Source organism: Tetrao urogallus (assembly GCF_951394365.1).
Source record: "Tetrao urogallus genome assembly, chromosome: 15".
NCBI classification, from domain to species: Eukaryota; Metazoa; Chordata; class Aves; order Galliformes; family Phasianidae; genus Tetrao; species Tetrao urogallus.
This window is the reverse complement of record NC_136828.1, coordinates 9704597-9719653: the sequence shown is the minus strand read 5'-3', so window position 1 is coordinate 9719653 and position 15057 is coordinate 9704597. Positions and strand designations below refer to the sequence as shown.

At 48.0% G+C, this 15057-nt stretch overlaps 1 protein-coding gene across 1 annotated transcript in view; it reads right to left on the bottom strand.

Moving 5' to 3' along the window:
* CACNA1H (calcium voltage-gated channel subunit alpha1 H) overlaps window positions 1-15057 on the bottom strand; it is a gene marked incomplete at both ends in the record, with an annotated part of 200899 nt that overhangs the window by 87528 nt on the left and 98314 nt on the right. The window contains 2 exons of the mRNA XM_079542685.1: window positions 5703-6018; window positions 13604-13763. Coding sequence (XP_079398811.1) covers window positions 5703-6018; window positions 13604-13763 — 476 coding nt within the window. The remainder of the gene's footprint in view (window positions 1-5702; window positions 6019-13603; window positions 13764-15057) is intronic.

Here is a 15057-nt window from a genome sequence, read left to right as displayed (position 1 = left end):
ACAATAAAGGTTTGTTGCTGTCTCCCCATTTAGCGCTAAATAATGCAAGATCCTCAGCGAAAACATCCCTGATTTCAGACGACTGCTGCTTGTAACAAATCACATCTCAGTCCATATTCATGAGGTTTGATTTACTGGCATAATTATCCTGTCTTCATTGTTTGTGTAAAGTATCTTATGCACAGGGAATGTACTTAACTGCTTAACTTCAGCAATAATGAGTCCATTATCATATAGACCCATAAATCAGAGTTTCATAGCAAAGATGAAAGATGAAGCACCTGCAATGAGAAGAGAGCCTACGCCAGACTGAGAGCCTTGCTGAAAGCTGTGTGCACAACAGAGCTCCTCCAGACACCACTGGGACCTGTAGCAGTTTGGGGTACTGAGCCCAACACAGCAAGGATTTTTGTTATCGCTAACATTACTCCAGAGATCCATAGCTTGCTGCAGGAACCCCTCTTTCTGCCATAAATACCAAAATCTGTCATTTTTGAGGTAGGATGAAACCCTTCCAAAGCTACAGAGTTCATAGCAGGTTTCTGTCTAACCCTGGATCCTTCTAATACCTCCCACGTGTTGGTGGGCCTGGTCCTGGAATCAGGATGGCTCTGGCTTGTGCTACATGGGACAATTCCTCCTAACCTTCAAAATTAAAGGTTTTCCAAAAGCAGCTAGTCCTCGTGGAAGCACATTCTGAGATGCTTTAAAGGGGCTGGATATCTTTAGATTGGGTATTCAGCATGAAAGCTCTTCAAATGCAGCAAACAACGTTTAGTGTGCTGGCCAAATTAAGAAACAACAACAACACAACACCAACAAAACTCAAACCCTGTAATTTAGATGATGGCCAAAACTTCTCGCCAAACTCAGCACAGATGAGCAAAGCTGACACACAGCTCCCGTATAATGACACACATCTCTAGCTTAAAGAATGAAATGTCTGACCAAGAAAAGTCCCTTTTCGGACAAGAAAATTATCTATACAACAAACTCTGAAAACAAGGGCACCCAAAATGACAGCTGCTTCTGAAAAGCATGGCCCATAGGACTGTGTGTTGCATACATACATAGAATTGCAGTTGGAAGCCTCAGGCTATTTCCACTTCCTTCTGTTCCATAAAAAAGCTATAGAAGCGTACCATGGTTTGGGTGGGCAGGGACCCACATTTAGCAGATCACAGCAAGGAAGAGTAGTTTACAGAGAAATGGGAGAAAAGGACCTTCTTCCTTCCAAACCTGGAATCCCATGATGTGAACCTCCCCAGCTGACCCATCTGCAGGACAGTGAGCAAGGTAGGCATCGTGGTGGCAGCAGTCAGCAGCACAGAGACAAAGCAAGCTCCCCATCAGCACATGGAGCAGGATCCAAGTGAATCAATCGGGATTCGATTGAGATAGCTTGCACAAGTTCCAAGGAGCTTTTTTTTTTTTTTTCTGGAGCACAGGAAAGAAAACTTCACACGCAGACAAAAGGACCATGTCAGTAGGTGGCCAGCAGCAGGTGGCTGTCACTGCCAGCTGTCACACTGCTCAGGCAGCCTGCTGTTATCTCCAGAGTACAGCATCTACAGAAGGACAAATGAAGGAGGAAGTGGGTGGCATCCATTCCCCCAGCTTCTCATCCCAAACTTTTCTTCTTGAGAAGGTCAGCACACCTGCTGTGACACTCTCCTAGCTTCAGCAAACCAGGTGCAATGAGTTATCCACCTAAGCACACAATCAAGACAACTCCTCAACCTCTTGCTGCTGCTGACAGTTCCTTTAATGCTGCTCTATTTCCAGACATCTTTGAGAAGGTGATTCAGCTTTTTCTTTCTTGGGCATTCTCATCATGTCGTGCGCCTGCTGGGCTGTCTTCAGCTCTCATGAGCACGACCAGGTTTTTCTTTCTTCCTTCTGACAGCAGTAAGGGAGATGCTGAATGCAAAGCAGTCTCCTCTGAGAATTCCCTCACTAGGGCCTTCTGATGATGGGCCAGAGATGTGTTACCTGTAGGACTTGATTAACTTGTTAACAGAGATGTCTTCTTACAGCAAAGCCTCGCAGAAGCAATATGCACTCTGAAGCCAGGAAGAGAGTCACGAATCCGAGAGCTGCATCCAGATAGGAATTTCAAGAGGATCTTCTAAGGAAGCCCGCTGGAAAATGTGGGTATTTCTGGAATGCACCGTATTAAGAAGAAGCCATGGAAAGGGAAAATCAGCCCTCACCAGAAGCTAACTCCTCAAGTTGCCAAACAAATATTCTCCTGTGTTGGATGAACATTACCTTAAAACTTGCTCTCAAAATTCAGTCCTTGCACCTACATCCTGGAAGGAGGCAGAGAGGAAGTTCGTTCGCTTGATCTCTCCTTGTTTCCACTCCACTGATGGTTATTGCTCCTTCAGCTTTGCCTCCCAATGTAAAGTGCTATTATAGGTCTTTGCTCTTCTGCAGGTCAGACCTGAAGTCATCTACACAACAGTTCTACGATTTACAAAGCGGCCTAAATCAGCTTTATTTTTCCCAAACTGTGCATCTCAGCAACCATCCAACACCCTTGTATTGTATATATAATGGGGTTTCTGCATTCAGGCCTGGCTGCACTAGGTTGACAGCTATGAACATGGCAGCTTTTTGGTTCTTCCACTGAGACTGTCAGTGATTCAAATTAAATTGGACTTTGGTTAGGTGAGTAATTCATCATTTGCAGTGTGACAATACCTGTAATTATTGCTCTTACTGTTATGGCTGAAACTCATATGCAGTAAAGGGATCTTAATATCATGCCAAACCTCACAGTTAATTTAGGTTCTATCTCCTTTCATTTATTCTCTAATAAGCTAATTAGTTCATATAATTTGCCATTGAACGTGCCTTTGTAACAAATATATACATGAATTAGTCTATTACACAACAAATGAGGGGAATCAAAACATGAATCACTTTCAGGATTACATAAGGAATTATTATCCTTGCAAACGCCCATGGATGCAGCTACTGTTCTTATTACTCTCAGATTTTGTCTGAACTGGGTTGGCTTTCCTGTTCGATGCTTCTCACTCTTCTGCTTAGGTCAGCAATGTGTTTCACTGTTTGGTGTGCCCCACTGTATGTCCCCCATCTGTATGCCAGGTTATCTGCAAGTTTAAGACCCCTACTATGAAGCTAAACATCTTTCAGCTTAGCTGCTAAAATCCAAACTCTGGCAGCTGAGAAAGCTCAGCCATGCTGCTAGCTTTGTGCACTGGCATCCCATCCACAAGGAGCAGAGAAATCCAGATTCCCCTGTCAAAGTCTGCTTTTGGTTTTGTTTGTCTGCAGACTGCACAGTATCAGACTGCCCTTGAAAACTCATGGGCACAACTTGCAGTGACCGTACTCAGAAGATTCCTTCCCTATTTCACCTGTGGGGCTCATTTCACCAATCTGCCTCCTGACAGCTCTTAAACCGTGCTAGATTTCAAACTCATTTGGGATAAATCATGAGGGATGCTTTATCCAGCTGAGTCTTAAGATTGCCATTATGCAAACGGGAGGCTCGCCAGCCCTTGAGGTTCAGTCCTCTGTCATAACCCTTGCAAAGTACCACGTATTCATTATTCCCCAGAAGGGCTCAGGACAATTGGATCTGTCTCATTCAGAGCACAGCAGAGTGCTTTCTGCCCAGTAATTCAATAGCATCTCGCAGGGAAGCTCCCAGGCTACGAAAGCCGTCAGTTCTACTTTCTGCACTCCTTCCTCTGAGGCCTCATCTAACTGCTGACCTGGTGCTGCCCAGCCTCAATATTAAACGTAATGAGAGCACAACTCAACAGCTTTACTTCTTAAATGTTCTCTGCTTATAGCAATTGTTTTGATTTAGCATCCAACCTCTTGCAGTAATGATTTAGTCTTTCCACACCCAAGCTAAGCAACCACCTTACTCCCAACAGCTGCTACTTTACCTGGAGTTATATTGTTTTCATTTTCTATTCTGAAAACTCAGAGAGGACAAGGGAATAAAGATGTAAGAGCCTTGTTTGTCTGGAAACACTCTTTAGCATTTGGATGGCCTAAGTGGCATTAAATTCATCCATAAACCTGTTGGCATGGGTTAAAGTGATCTATAGCTACAAAATCCAACTTTGCCAGACCCTCTGCTCTTTCCAAAGACCCCAGCTGAAATCTTTGCGGATTAAACCTGCACATCTGCAGGCCATGCATGCTGGAGAAATGGAATACCAACATGAAACGAAGGCTTGCTGCCTGCAAATCTGCTCGGGAAGCACAAAGGAAGCAGGAGCCCTGGAGAAGCACCTGCTCAATTTCAGTGCATTTGCACAGGCAGTCTGCAACACACTGGCCTCTGCCTTTTCTCTAGAAAGGACACCGCTGTCCTGTGGAGGGAGCCAGAAAGGACCTCCTGGATACATCATCATCTGTGTGAGAGCAGAAGGAGAAAGCAAGCGCAGCTGAAGACCCACCTAAGACTCATGCTTTGATTTCCCTCTTCCCTTCATGTAGCACTCACTACCAGCTGGGATTCTCTTGTGACATATTAATTCCAGGAGAGAACCCAAGCACCTTTAAAAACAGCTTAACAGAGGCATGACGTCTGTCTGAGCCCTTCTGGGTTTGGTTTTGAGCCCCTGACACCAGCAATGGTGCAATTTGAGGTTTGCTGCTGTGAGAGCAAACAAGATGCTCAGAGCAAGCAAACGCCTCTTCACAGCTCTCAGATAAAATGACAAGTCATTACGTTCATATTATAATATGAAACCAGAAGGAAATTCAGGAGTGGAATTTAGAGAGGTGAATGAGCAATTACTTGTCATTAAGAAAACTGAAAGGAGATTGTCTCTCTTTTAGGAAGACGTCACCTGCTCTTCAGGAAGACCAAACAAAATAGGACGTGTAGCTGAAAGCACAAAGAAATCGGTATCAAAAACAAACTGCAAAATAAAGACTGAAAACCACGCACACCTCATTTCAAATCCACCAGCCCTACGAGACCACAGCCTCGGGACTGTGCAGATGAGCTCTGCAGTGTTCCAGAGCTACAAATGCACTGAAAATGCTCTGGTTACTGAAGTATGCCTTATCATTTGCCACCCGTGAAATCTTCCCCAGCCTGAGTCAGGAGCTCTGTGGTCTTCATTGCAGAGCTGTACAAGAGTGGATCAAGTCAGACTCCAGCCCCACATGGTTAGACATCCCTTCCCAGGAAGTCTAGCCAGAATAGTCTGTTTGGGTTATTTACTCCTCCCCACAGCATACCATGCTAACCAGTACGATCTTGTAACTCTTGATTCAGACCCAAATTTTGCCATCGTGCTAACTGCTACATTTCAGAACAATATTAAATCTTGCTTAAGGATGTGGACATTTTTCTCCATTTCCTGATACTGCAGCAATAAATAAGGACCCCAACTCTCAGAGATTTCCTTCTTAGGATTTATCCAGGTCTAATCTGCAGTGCCAAAACTTGCCAGACTTTTGTCTGCCTGAAGCATTTCCCCCCTCTTCCAGAACACTGAAAAGTGGCCATTCCCCTGTTCTCTCTGAGTGCTCTGTTGGAGCATTGGTGCACAATGTCTGATTCATTTACTCTACGTGTCTTTATGTGCAGCTTCATGCAGGTGGCAAGCAAATTCCTTTCTCCACTGAGGTACTGATCAAAATCCTCCCAAGCAAAGGATGACAAAACAAAGACACAGGAAACCTTTAAAGAATCATACCTGAAATATAGCTATCCAGGCATAGCCAATATTATCAAAATTGATAGCTCCATTGTGTGGGTTTACATCCCCTGCCATGCATACGTTGTAATATTGGTTCCAGTTTATGCAGGCATTCTTGCTGCTGAAGTCAGGGTTGTATAAACTTGGGGTGTAGGAGTCCATGCTCAAGGTGCACTCCACCTTGTACTCCTTCCTGGTTGGGATGTTGGAGCATTTCTGCATGCCGTTCTCACGATGGGATGAGCAGATGAATGGATTCTCCTCTGCTTCGTCTGTGCGGTAGTACGGATGCAGGAAGGTAAGGTTATATGTCCTGGAGGGGAAGAAGGAAAGATGGATGAGAAAAGGGTGCCCAGGGAGGTGGTGGTGCCCCATCCCTGCACACACTCACGGTCAGGCTGCGCGGGGCTCTGAGCACTGATGGAGCTGTGGGTGTCCCTGCTCAGCACAGGGAGTGGGACCAGATGGCCTTCAGAGGTCCTTTCCAACTCAAACCATTCTGTGAAATGCTGCTATCCACGGAACATCAACAAATCTTCCTGCAGCTCCACATGACAGCTGCCATCACACAGTCACCCCCCATTACCATTTTTCTCTGTGCAGTGTCCCCTCCACGGCTGTGCCCCTGGATTCAGGAGCACCAGTGCCCATCATCCAGCACCTGCTCCTCAATATATAGAGCAACCAAAGAGAAGCAAGACTAATGAAAACTTGCAGAAGCATCACTTATGCTGCCTCTTTCCATGGCCAAAAGTAAGACTATGAGTCTGGATCATACCTCATCAGTAGGAGGACAAGGTCTCAGCAACTGTACCACTCTGAAGTGCCTCCCTTCTGCCTGCAAATCCCAAAGCCCTGCAACTTGATGCCAATTCCTCCCATTTCCACCTCACCAGACAGGGGACAAGAAGCCACAGCAGAGACATCAGCCCCAGCCACTGCCTGTAAGGCTGTTTGCTTACATCATCGTGTAAGGCTCCAGTGATCTTTCAGTTAAATATCAGCCTGAGTTTTCCAAGTGAGCAAATGAGGCAAGACGGCTGACAGCTGAAATGAAGTGGTAAAAAGAGAGGAAAAAAGCAGCCCAAGTACTTCCTACAAGCCAGGGCTGGTAACTTTTTGTTCCCAGCTAAGGATTTTAAGAGAGCTCTTCTGATGCTCAGATCATGCTTCAGATGACCCGAAGGCAAAGCAGCTTTCCAAGAAATTTCCCCCTCAGCACGTCTCCAGGATGAGTGAGCTGAACTTTAATAAGGAGAGAGGCAGCTACAGGCATCTCAAATTCCTTCTGTTCTTGCAGAAGGAAAGAGCCCACATTAATGGGAACTGGATGCTGATTTAATTGGCCTGGATAAAGTTATAAAGCTCTGTTAGAGAGAAGATAAGCAAGTGCTCTAATTGCAGCATGGCAGGGATGTGCCTTTTCCAAGCGGTGCTCTGAATGCAGGCCTCTCCATGGCAATGGACGAGCATTTGTGGGGCACATCAGCACTCACTGCTGAAGCACTGCTCAAAGCAAGAAGGTGAGAAGACCTCCAGCAGCAGATCTGCTGTTCAGAGCGGTGGGGATCTAAGGTGCTCTACAATCAAGAAGAAGATAAGGGAAAAAGCAACACAAATTACATGACCAAGTGAGATGTGGGTAGCAGACAAGCAGGTAATTCTTCAAGACAGGACAGCTGTATTTTTTTTCAATCTGCTCTGAATGTTCCCAACGATTGAATAAATGTGGCTGTAATGATTGCTGAGCAAGTGATACTCTGTATGATGGTCTGAAATTGCTCCCCATAACCCCTGAGTGAAGTCACTCAGCAACTGCGCTTTAGGAAAGAGCAATTGCTGCAGGGCAGAGCCAAGGGGAAATAAGCCTGAACAACTTTCCTGAACAACCTTTTCCTCCATCAATGAGCTACCTGAGATGGGTGCTGAGATTCATCCAGCTGCAAGAGGAGCACCGTAGAAGAATTGGGCATTGTTGGCTGTGAATAACAACTCATTCAGCAGCTATTCACCTCCCATCACACAACACTCCCATTTCCACCCAGACACAACTGTAATATCTGCTTCCCTGTATCTTAGATTCGAGAGACAAGGAAGAAACACATGAAAAATGTTTTTTCTTCAGCCCTCTCCTTTCCACCCACAGAACAGTTTCACTTGGAGGAAATTTCCATATAAAACAAGCAGAAGATAAAGGTGAGCACTGCACCAGCACCTTGTTTGCTGGAAGATCAGACACTCCAAGCAGAGGAGTTTGTCACACAGAGGGGGTTATGGTGGAGAGGCAAAGGATTAAAAGGCACCGAGACACAGGGATGTGTCTGGAGTTGCTACAGCCTGTAGGCAAAGACAGCAGAGGAACTTGAGTGAAGAAACAGAGGGAGCAGAAAAGACAAGCAGCAACTTCTCCTGACTCACCACCAGCAGGGAGCTCTGTTTTGGCCTTAGTGGGTACAGAGGGGCTGCATTCAGATGCAGAAACCAGGACCTTGCAAAGCTGCTCTCTGAGTCCCTAAGGCAATAGCAGGAGAGATACTGAGATATCTCACGTGGTGCCTTCCCATCAAAGCACTAGATCTCCGGTTTAGGTTCTGCAGCTCTCTGCAGTTCTCATCAAATCCTGATGAGATGCATCACGTAAACCTAAAGCATTGGCTCTGGCTGGGCAGCTCCCAGTGCCCAAACCTGCTGCTTGCAGCAGGGAGAGCCACAGGCAAGTCTCACAGCCCATAAGCTGCACACCTGTAGCTACGCATTGAACTCCTATCCCTGCAGCAAGGCTGAGTGATCCTGGAAACATCTCTTGCTCTTTCTTGTTTCACTTAAAGCAATGCCTTTTGATCTGGATGTGCCGCTCCAGATGACACTCCTCCAGACTAGAACTGATCACAAAGGAAAATTTCCTCCAGAGCCAGGAGGAGCTGTGAAACTCTACAAAAACTGATTTCCTTCCCCACCCTGGAAGCAACACCAGCAGCAGGAGTTCCCCGATCGCAAAAGGCAGCTGGCAGCGGGAGGGACAGGAAGGCTCAGCATGCTGCAGCTCACAGGCCAGCATAATTAGGATTCTACCCAGAGCAAAGCTGGACTTGCAGAGGGAGAGGGACCATCTGGAGGGATGATTGGGTAATTAGCAGCTATGGCTGCACAAGCTCCTTTCCCGGGAGCAGTTTCATGTTCAAATGCAGACACACATACTCCTGTGCCAAGAACACTGCCCATGGAAGAAGTGCTCAGACAGAAGGGCTGATGCGTCAGTGTGATGCTCTGCTCCGATCTCACAGCCGAGCCCCTGGGAGCTGCCTCTCCCACTGTGGCACAACGACACACAGCATTCAGCCCCACGAGCTGCCTTTCGCACCGTGGCACAGTGAAACATGGCATTCAGTGCTGCGTGCAGCTCACTGCCCTCCCAGCTGCAGGAGGGATGCACGTACATTGACCCGGATGAATCATCTTCATTTCAGCCTCCAGAGGTGATCTCCAACCTCCCGATATGCCCAGCCCAGCTGGGCAGGGACACAACTAGCAACATGCCAGCTGGTTCTGTGGGAGCCCATGCACCCAGTTTTGTTGCAGGGAGAATGCAGCCAGCCTGGGGAGCCATAGGACCAAACCCCATCTCATTCCGTGCCTCTCTATTCACTACACATTGCAAGTTGAAAGGCCCTCAGTGAGCCAGTCAGATCTCAGAGGCTGCATGTTGCCTCTGAGTCATGGTGTAGGAAGCCCTGGGCTGAAGGAGAAAAGGCTGCTTGCAGACACGCTGCCTCAGGCTGTGATCTAATAAGCTGCAGAGAGATCTGGGCACAGACGCTGGGGAGAAACGCAAAGAGCGACACTTTGGTGACTGTGGGAGGAAAATAAAAGCAGGAAAATAAAGCACAGCTTGATTGCGAAGGGTGGATGAAGTTTGGTGTGGTTCTGCTGCTAACTGGTTTTATCTTCCCTTCTCTCTTCCTTCCTCATTTTTACAACATCCCCCACACCCCAAAAAATAAATAAAAATTACAAACTAAAAGAGTCCTGCTCTTGACAGGCAGTGCACCAACATCAAGTGCACCAGGGCCAGTTCCTGCCCAGCCCTTTTCAAGCCTTTCTCCCTTCTTTGTCTACCTGGACACAGGACATCATAAGCATCCATCCAGCGGGGAGGGACCCATAGTGGCACAGAGAGTGCAGTGGGAAGGGACACCCCAACCAGCAGCCAACACTGCAAATTTAAGTCCTTCTTTTAGTTTCCCTGTTTGAAGGTTGTGCTGGCAAAACCAAAAAGGGGAAAGACAGGAAGAGAGCAGGAGTGAGAAGTGTTGCAGAATGAGAGAATCCCCAACATCCACAGCTACCCTGCCAAGACCACCTACCTCCATGTGCACGAAAGGTCAATTGGACTGCCTTGGTTCTTGCCAACAGGCACAGTTCAAAGAACTTATTAATGGTAATGAATCCACTAATCATGAGACTCTTGTGCTCTGGGGAAAAGACATGAGAAACTAAGCCCCAGAATGGATCTTATTATCACATTAGAAAGGATTAACGCCCCTTTCTCGGCCAGCTGCCCAGCGTGCATCTTTCTCTGGGCTTACAGCAGCTTTGCTGTATCTCCCTGGGCACATTTATGTGCAGGAAAGATAGCACTGAAGCAGGAAAGTCCATCTTCTCTCATATCAAAGGAGGTTTTCTGCCCCATCTGCCCCAGTCTCAGTCCTGCCATGGCATCATCCCTAAGTGCTGGAGCACGGTCCGAACACAATCCTGTTTCAGCTTCCTGAGGAATGGAGGAGGAAAGAGAAAAGGCAGAAAGCACCAAACAAGCTCACTTCCCTCTGAGGGGAGGCTTCGTTCTGGAAGAAACCCCGCTGCCAACCCATCTCTGCAACATGGAGAGATGCCGGGAGGAGCAATTAAGCAACCCTCAGAAGTACCTTTCAAACTGCCAGCTGCCTGCCTGGGCTGTGTGTGCCTTTGCACAGGTCTACAAAAGCCAAGGAGCCAAAGGCAGTACAATACCAAACGGATACAGAGTTAATTAAGACCAAAACGCTCACATTAGAATTGTCCTGCAGCATTAGATAAACACAAAACACTTCACAGCTCTCTCCCCCTTCCAACCTGCTGAGCTCTCTGAAAGGCTCCGCAAGGAAGAAAACGCTCCTCTGCATAACAACATAATACACAAGTGTTACCTTAAGAGGAGCAGCAACAACACTCTGGGGGTGACCCAGATCCTTTATTGACCATGGCAGCATCTCCTGCTGGCAGGAGGGAGCCAAAAGGGCTGCATGGGGACAGCAGATCTGAGATCTTACAGGTAAACTGCTGGTCACGCTTGCCTTTGCCATCCATGCTGAACTGTCAACTCTCAACCCAGGCCAACCCAAAAGCAGTGTGAAATTTCCCTTTCAGTTCCTACTGCTGGGAATCTCCTACACTCAGAGCCCATCCTGGTACTGCTATTCTCGCTGCCATGTGATGCTAAGTGAAACAGTCTGGCCACCAAACTCTCCAGGAGCTGAAGGGGCTCTGAACCACCGGAGCCCCCAAGGCACCACAGCTGACATTCACCTCTGGCCAGGGAGTAACAGCCTCACACATCCATTGCAAATACCACGAGGAGCCCTGCCCATAACTCAGGTCCTCTCCTTCACAGCACTGCAAGAAAACCTGAACCACAAGCATCACCTGCTCAGCACAGTGCACCATCCACCCTCAATCACACACAGCTTCCTGGAGCACCGGTGAACATTATTTCAGGCTGAGAACAACAACACTGGGATTTAGCAGGACTTGGCAGATGAGAGTAGATGACCAGCATCTCATTCCTACTTCCCTGCAGAGCTCCACTCTGTTTACTTCTATCCAAAACCAGAGCTTAACTTTAATCCTACAGCCCCTGCCTAAAGGTTTGGATGTTGTTTTGTTCTCATTGGCAGCTTTCCCTGGGAGGGAATGGATGGTCAAGGCTCTCAACAGTGATGCCAAGCACAGCAGCTCAGCACAGGGATGGAGCAAGTGATGGATCCTCTCCAGCCCAACGCTGGGCTTGCATCTCCATGCTGCTTTGCAGGCAGTTAGCATCCTACTGCTGGTCAGTGGCAATTGCTTGTTTGAAGCCAGAGCTGTGAGTTTGGGCCACGTGCACATCTTTCCGTGTTACACTACTCCTGATTCACTCCATGCCTTTGCACCTACACAACTTACTGTTGGGGTGATGAAGGCCACTGTAAAGCTGGATCAGTGCACACTATCTCCATGCCTGCCAGTTTCCTATGATCTTAAGTTTACCCAGCAAAGCAGACTCAGATGGCAGCTTCAGGCTGGGTGAGAACATCAGAGCAAATCTGGAGTTTCTCTGAAGCTCCTGATGGGCTGTGAAGGTGGAAGGAGAACATCTCACAGTACTCCTGCCTCATCAAACAGCTCCCAGTGCTAATCACAAGGAACCTGACTGCTGCAGAGCGGTCAAGACCCTGATAAACAGATCCTGTGGTGCCTATGATGCTGCTAATAGCCTTTACATAACAGCCTGTTTCTTGACTGCTTAATATCTCTATTTAGCAAACAATCATCTTGTGATTAATTTTAAAAGCTCCACTTTGCAGGAAATCACACAGTATTTTAGACTCCTGGTGGTCCCTCCCTATCCAGCTACTGCTCTGTGCCACCACACTGCTCAGTGTGAGGCAGGAACAGGACCCAGGGTAAATCCAAGGCATGATACCTGCTCGTTTCCAAGACAATACAATTGCAAGCAGCAGATGATGGCAGACATAATTAGAGGCCCTATCTCCTCTTGAAGCTGGAGCTGCCCCAGTTAATTGCCTTCAGGCATTTCCTCACCTCTGAGCCACTGGTGTCTTCAGCAGCCTCTAAGAGGAGACTTTCTGCAAGGATTTGTTTTGCATGCCTCCTTTTTTGCAGGAGTTCAAGGGGACAGTGTCAACTCGCATGCAGTCCTGATTTTGCTGGTGATGATAAGGCAAGCAAGGGCACAGCTGCCCTAAGATAGGGGACAAGCCAGCAGCCATGGGTCACCCAATGCCAGTTCCAAGTGTAACAAGTGATAGAACAGGGGCAGACCCATCCAGGCAGCCCAGACAGAAGGACTGGGAGGGAGCTGGAGGCAGGTGCACCTACAGCCCTGCTGAGAGCAGGGCCAAGAGCCCAACGCTGAGCTTAAATGAAGGGCCACAGGCATGGTGGGGGACCCAGGTAAAGGTCACCTGGGCAATTAAGGTCTTTTAGCACCTGCAGCACCTGGGAGGGATGCTGTCCCATGCAACTGCTGAGCTTGCAAGAACCTAACTAAAGTTTGCATCAGCAGGTGATTGGATGTGCTGCACATTCCTTATCTCTGTTTCTGGCTGAGAGTGGTACAGATATCTTTGATGCCTTCAGCATCATGGTACTTATCTTACTGGCCCTACAGAGACATACATACAAGGTGTTTCAGCAGCATCTCTATGTCACTCTATGTTCTAGCATGCACACTCCTAACTAACCTTGTGCTAGAGGCTGTGCTGCGTTGGGCGACCTCCCAGACCCACACAGCAGTTGTCACAGTGCTCTCATGCTTTTGTTTGGTCTAAATCCTCAAAATTCCCCCTGTCGGGGTTCTCATCTTCCTTGGACGTGGTGTGAACACCTTCATACTCCAGGAAAAAAACGAGAAAGCCACTGCAAACCCTCAGAAAGCTGCCAACAAGAAGCAGCTAGATGGACTTGGAGTCTTGCAGCCAGCAACCAACAGTGTCTGAGTGCCAGGAGGGAAATGGGACTCAGAGGGTGTGCTGGGGGGGCCACTTCTGAGCACCCCCTGAGCGCCACCATCAGCACGATGGGCTCCTTCATCAGGGAAAAGGGAGAAAGGAAGAACAGGAGATTTCTGCTGTACTTACGTTGCCAAATTCCTGTCCAGGAAACATCTGTTTCTTAGCAGCCCTGCCCAGAGCTGCACACCAACGATCCCAAAGATGAAGAAGACAAAGAAGCACAAGAGGAGGACGTTGCCTAACATAGGCAGAGTATCTAACAGCAGGGTGACGAGTATTCGCATACCTGGGGGGGGAAGGAGAAAACAGGTTAGAAGAACTGGGTGATGGGGCAAGCAGGATGCTCCACGCCTTGCAGCCAGGGCACAGGAACTGGGGGCTGCCCATCAGATTTTCCATTCAGTCCTGCAAATCCCTGCGAGGCTTTTCTGTATACATGCAAGCACATTAGGGGCTCCCCAGCACCTGTGCTGCCAGGGACAAGTTGATTTCTGTGCAAGAATTCTCAGCTTAAATAAAATGATGGAGCAGTGAGTGAAGCTCGCGGGGCTGCAGCAAACCTTTGTGTCCTCATCAGCTCCTGGCATCGCTCTCTGAATGGACTGAGCAAGGATTGGGTGCTGCCCCAGGGCACCTTCAGCCCAAAGAGAATGCCAGAATAAAAAGAGAATGAGGACTTGCTGCTCGGCAGAGGTTAAATGAGCCTCGGAGACAGTGACCGGCTCTCGTTTCAACAGCAGATAATTGATGAGAGGAGGAATAATGAAAAGAGCAACAGACAAAAGCAAGTGCTAAATCATAGGAAGGAATAAAAGAAGAAGCTGAACATTAGGAGCCCAGTGCTCGGCAGAGAGAAGGGCTCAGGTTTACAGCACGATGGCAAACCTTGCATCTGCAGGGTCAGGTGGTGACACTGCCGCCGCCCTTGGAAGCATGTTGTCCCACTAAGAAGTGCTCAGCAAATTCCTTTCACCACCTGTGTGGGGTCTGCTCCTCAGCCCATCAGCTGTCCCACGAGGGGATGGGACTTGGAGCAACCTGGTCTAGAGGGAGGTGTTCCTGCCTACAGCACAGGTTGGAACTGGATATCTTAAAGATCCCTTTCAACCCAAAGCATTTCTATGATTCTACGAGCCACATTCACAGCAATATGAGCTGTTTTTCCCCCCACTGATTTCCAGCTCACCACCAGTTTCCAATGCTCCTGCTCACACTGTGATGCCCCTGGGCCTGGTGAAGATGCACCACGATGCCTCCAGCTCTGCACCTATCTATCTTACAAAAAAACAGTTAAAATTCCTCTCTGCGTGCCAGACAACGTTTTTCCGCTCAGCTACTTCTGGTATTTTGGGTTGTTTGGTGGCACTGTTCTGGAGATGGAAGCCATCTGCTCTCCATCCGGGTGCTCGGGGCTCTCAGCAGAGTACAGCTCTGCCATGGGAAAACTCCACGAGCACTGCCTGGGCTGAAAAGAGGATTTCTTTTTGTTCCCATTCCATGTGAAACGGGTTTGGAACCACACAGCAGAAAAGTAAAAATAAAGCAGCAAAATGGGCTTGAAAAAACAGCAGCCACTACTA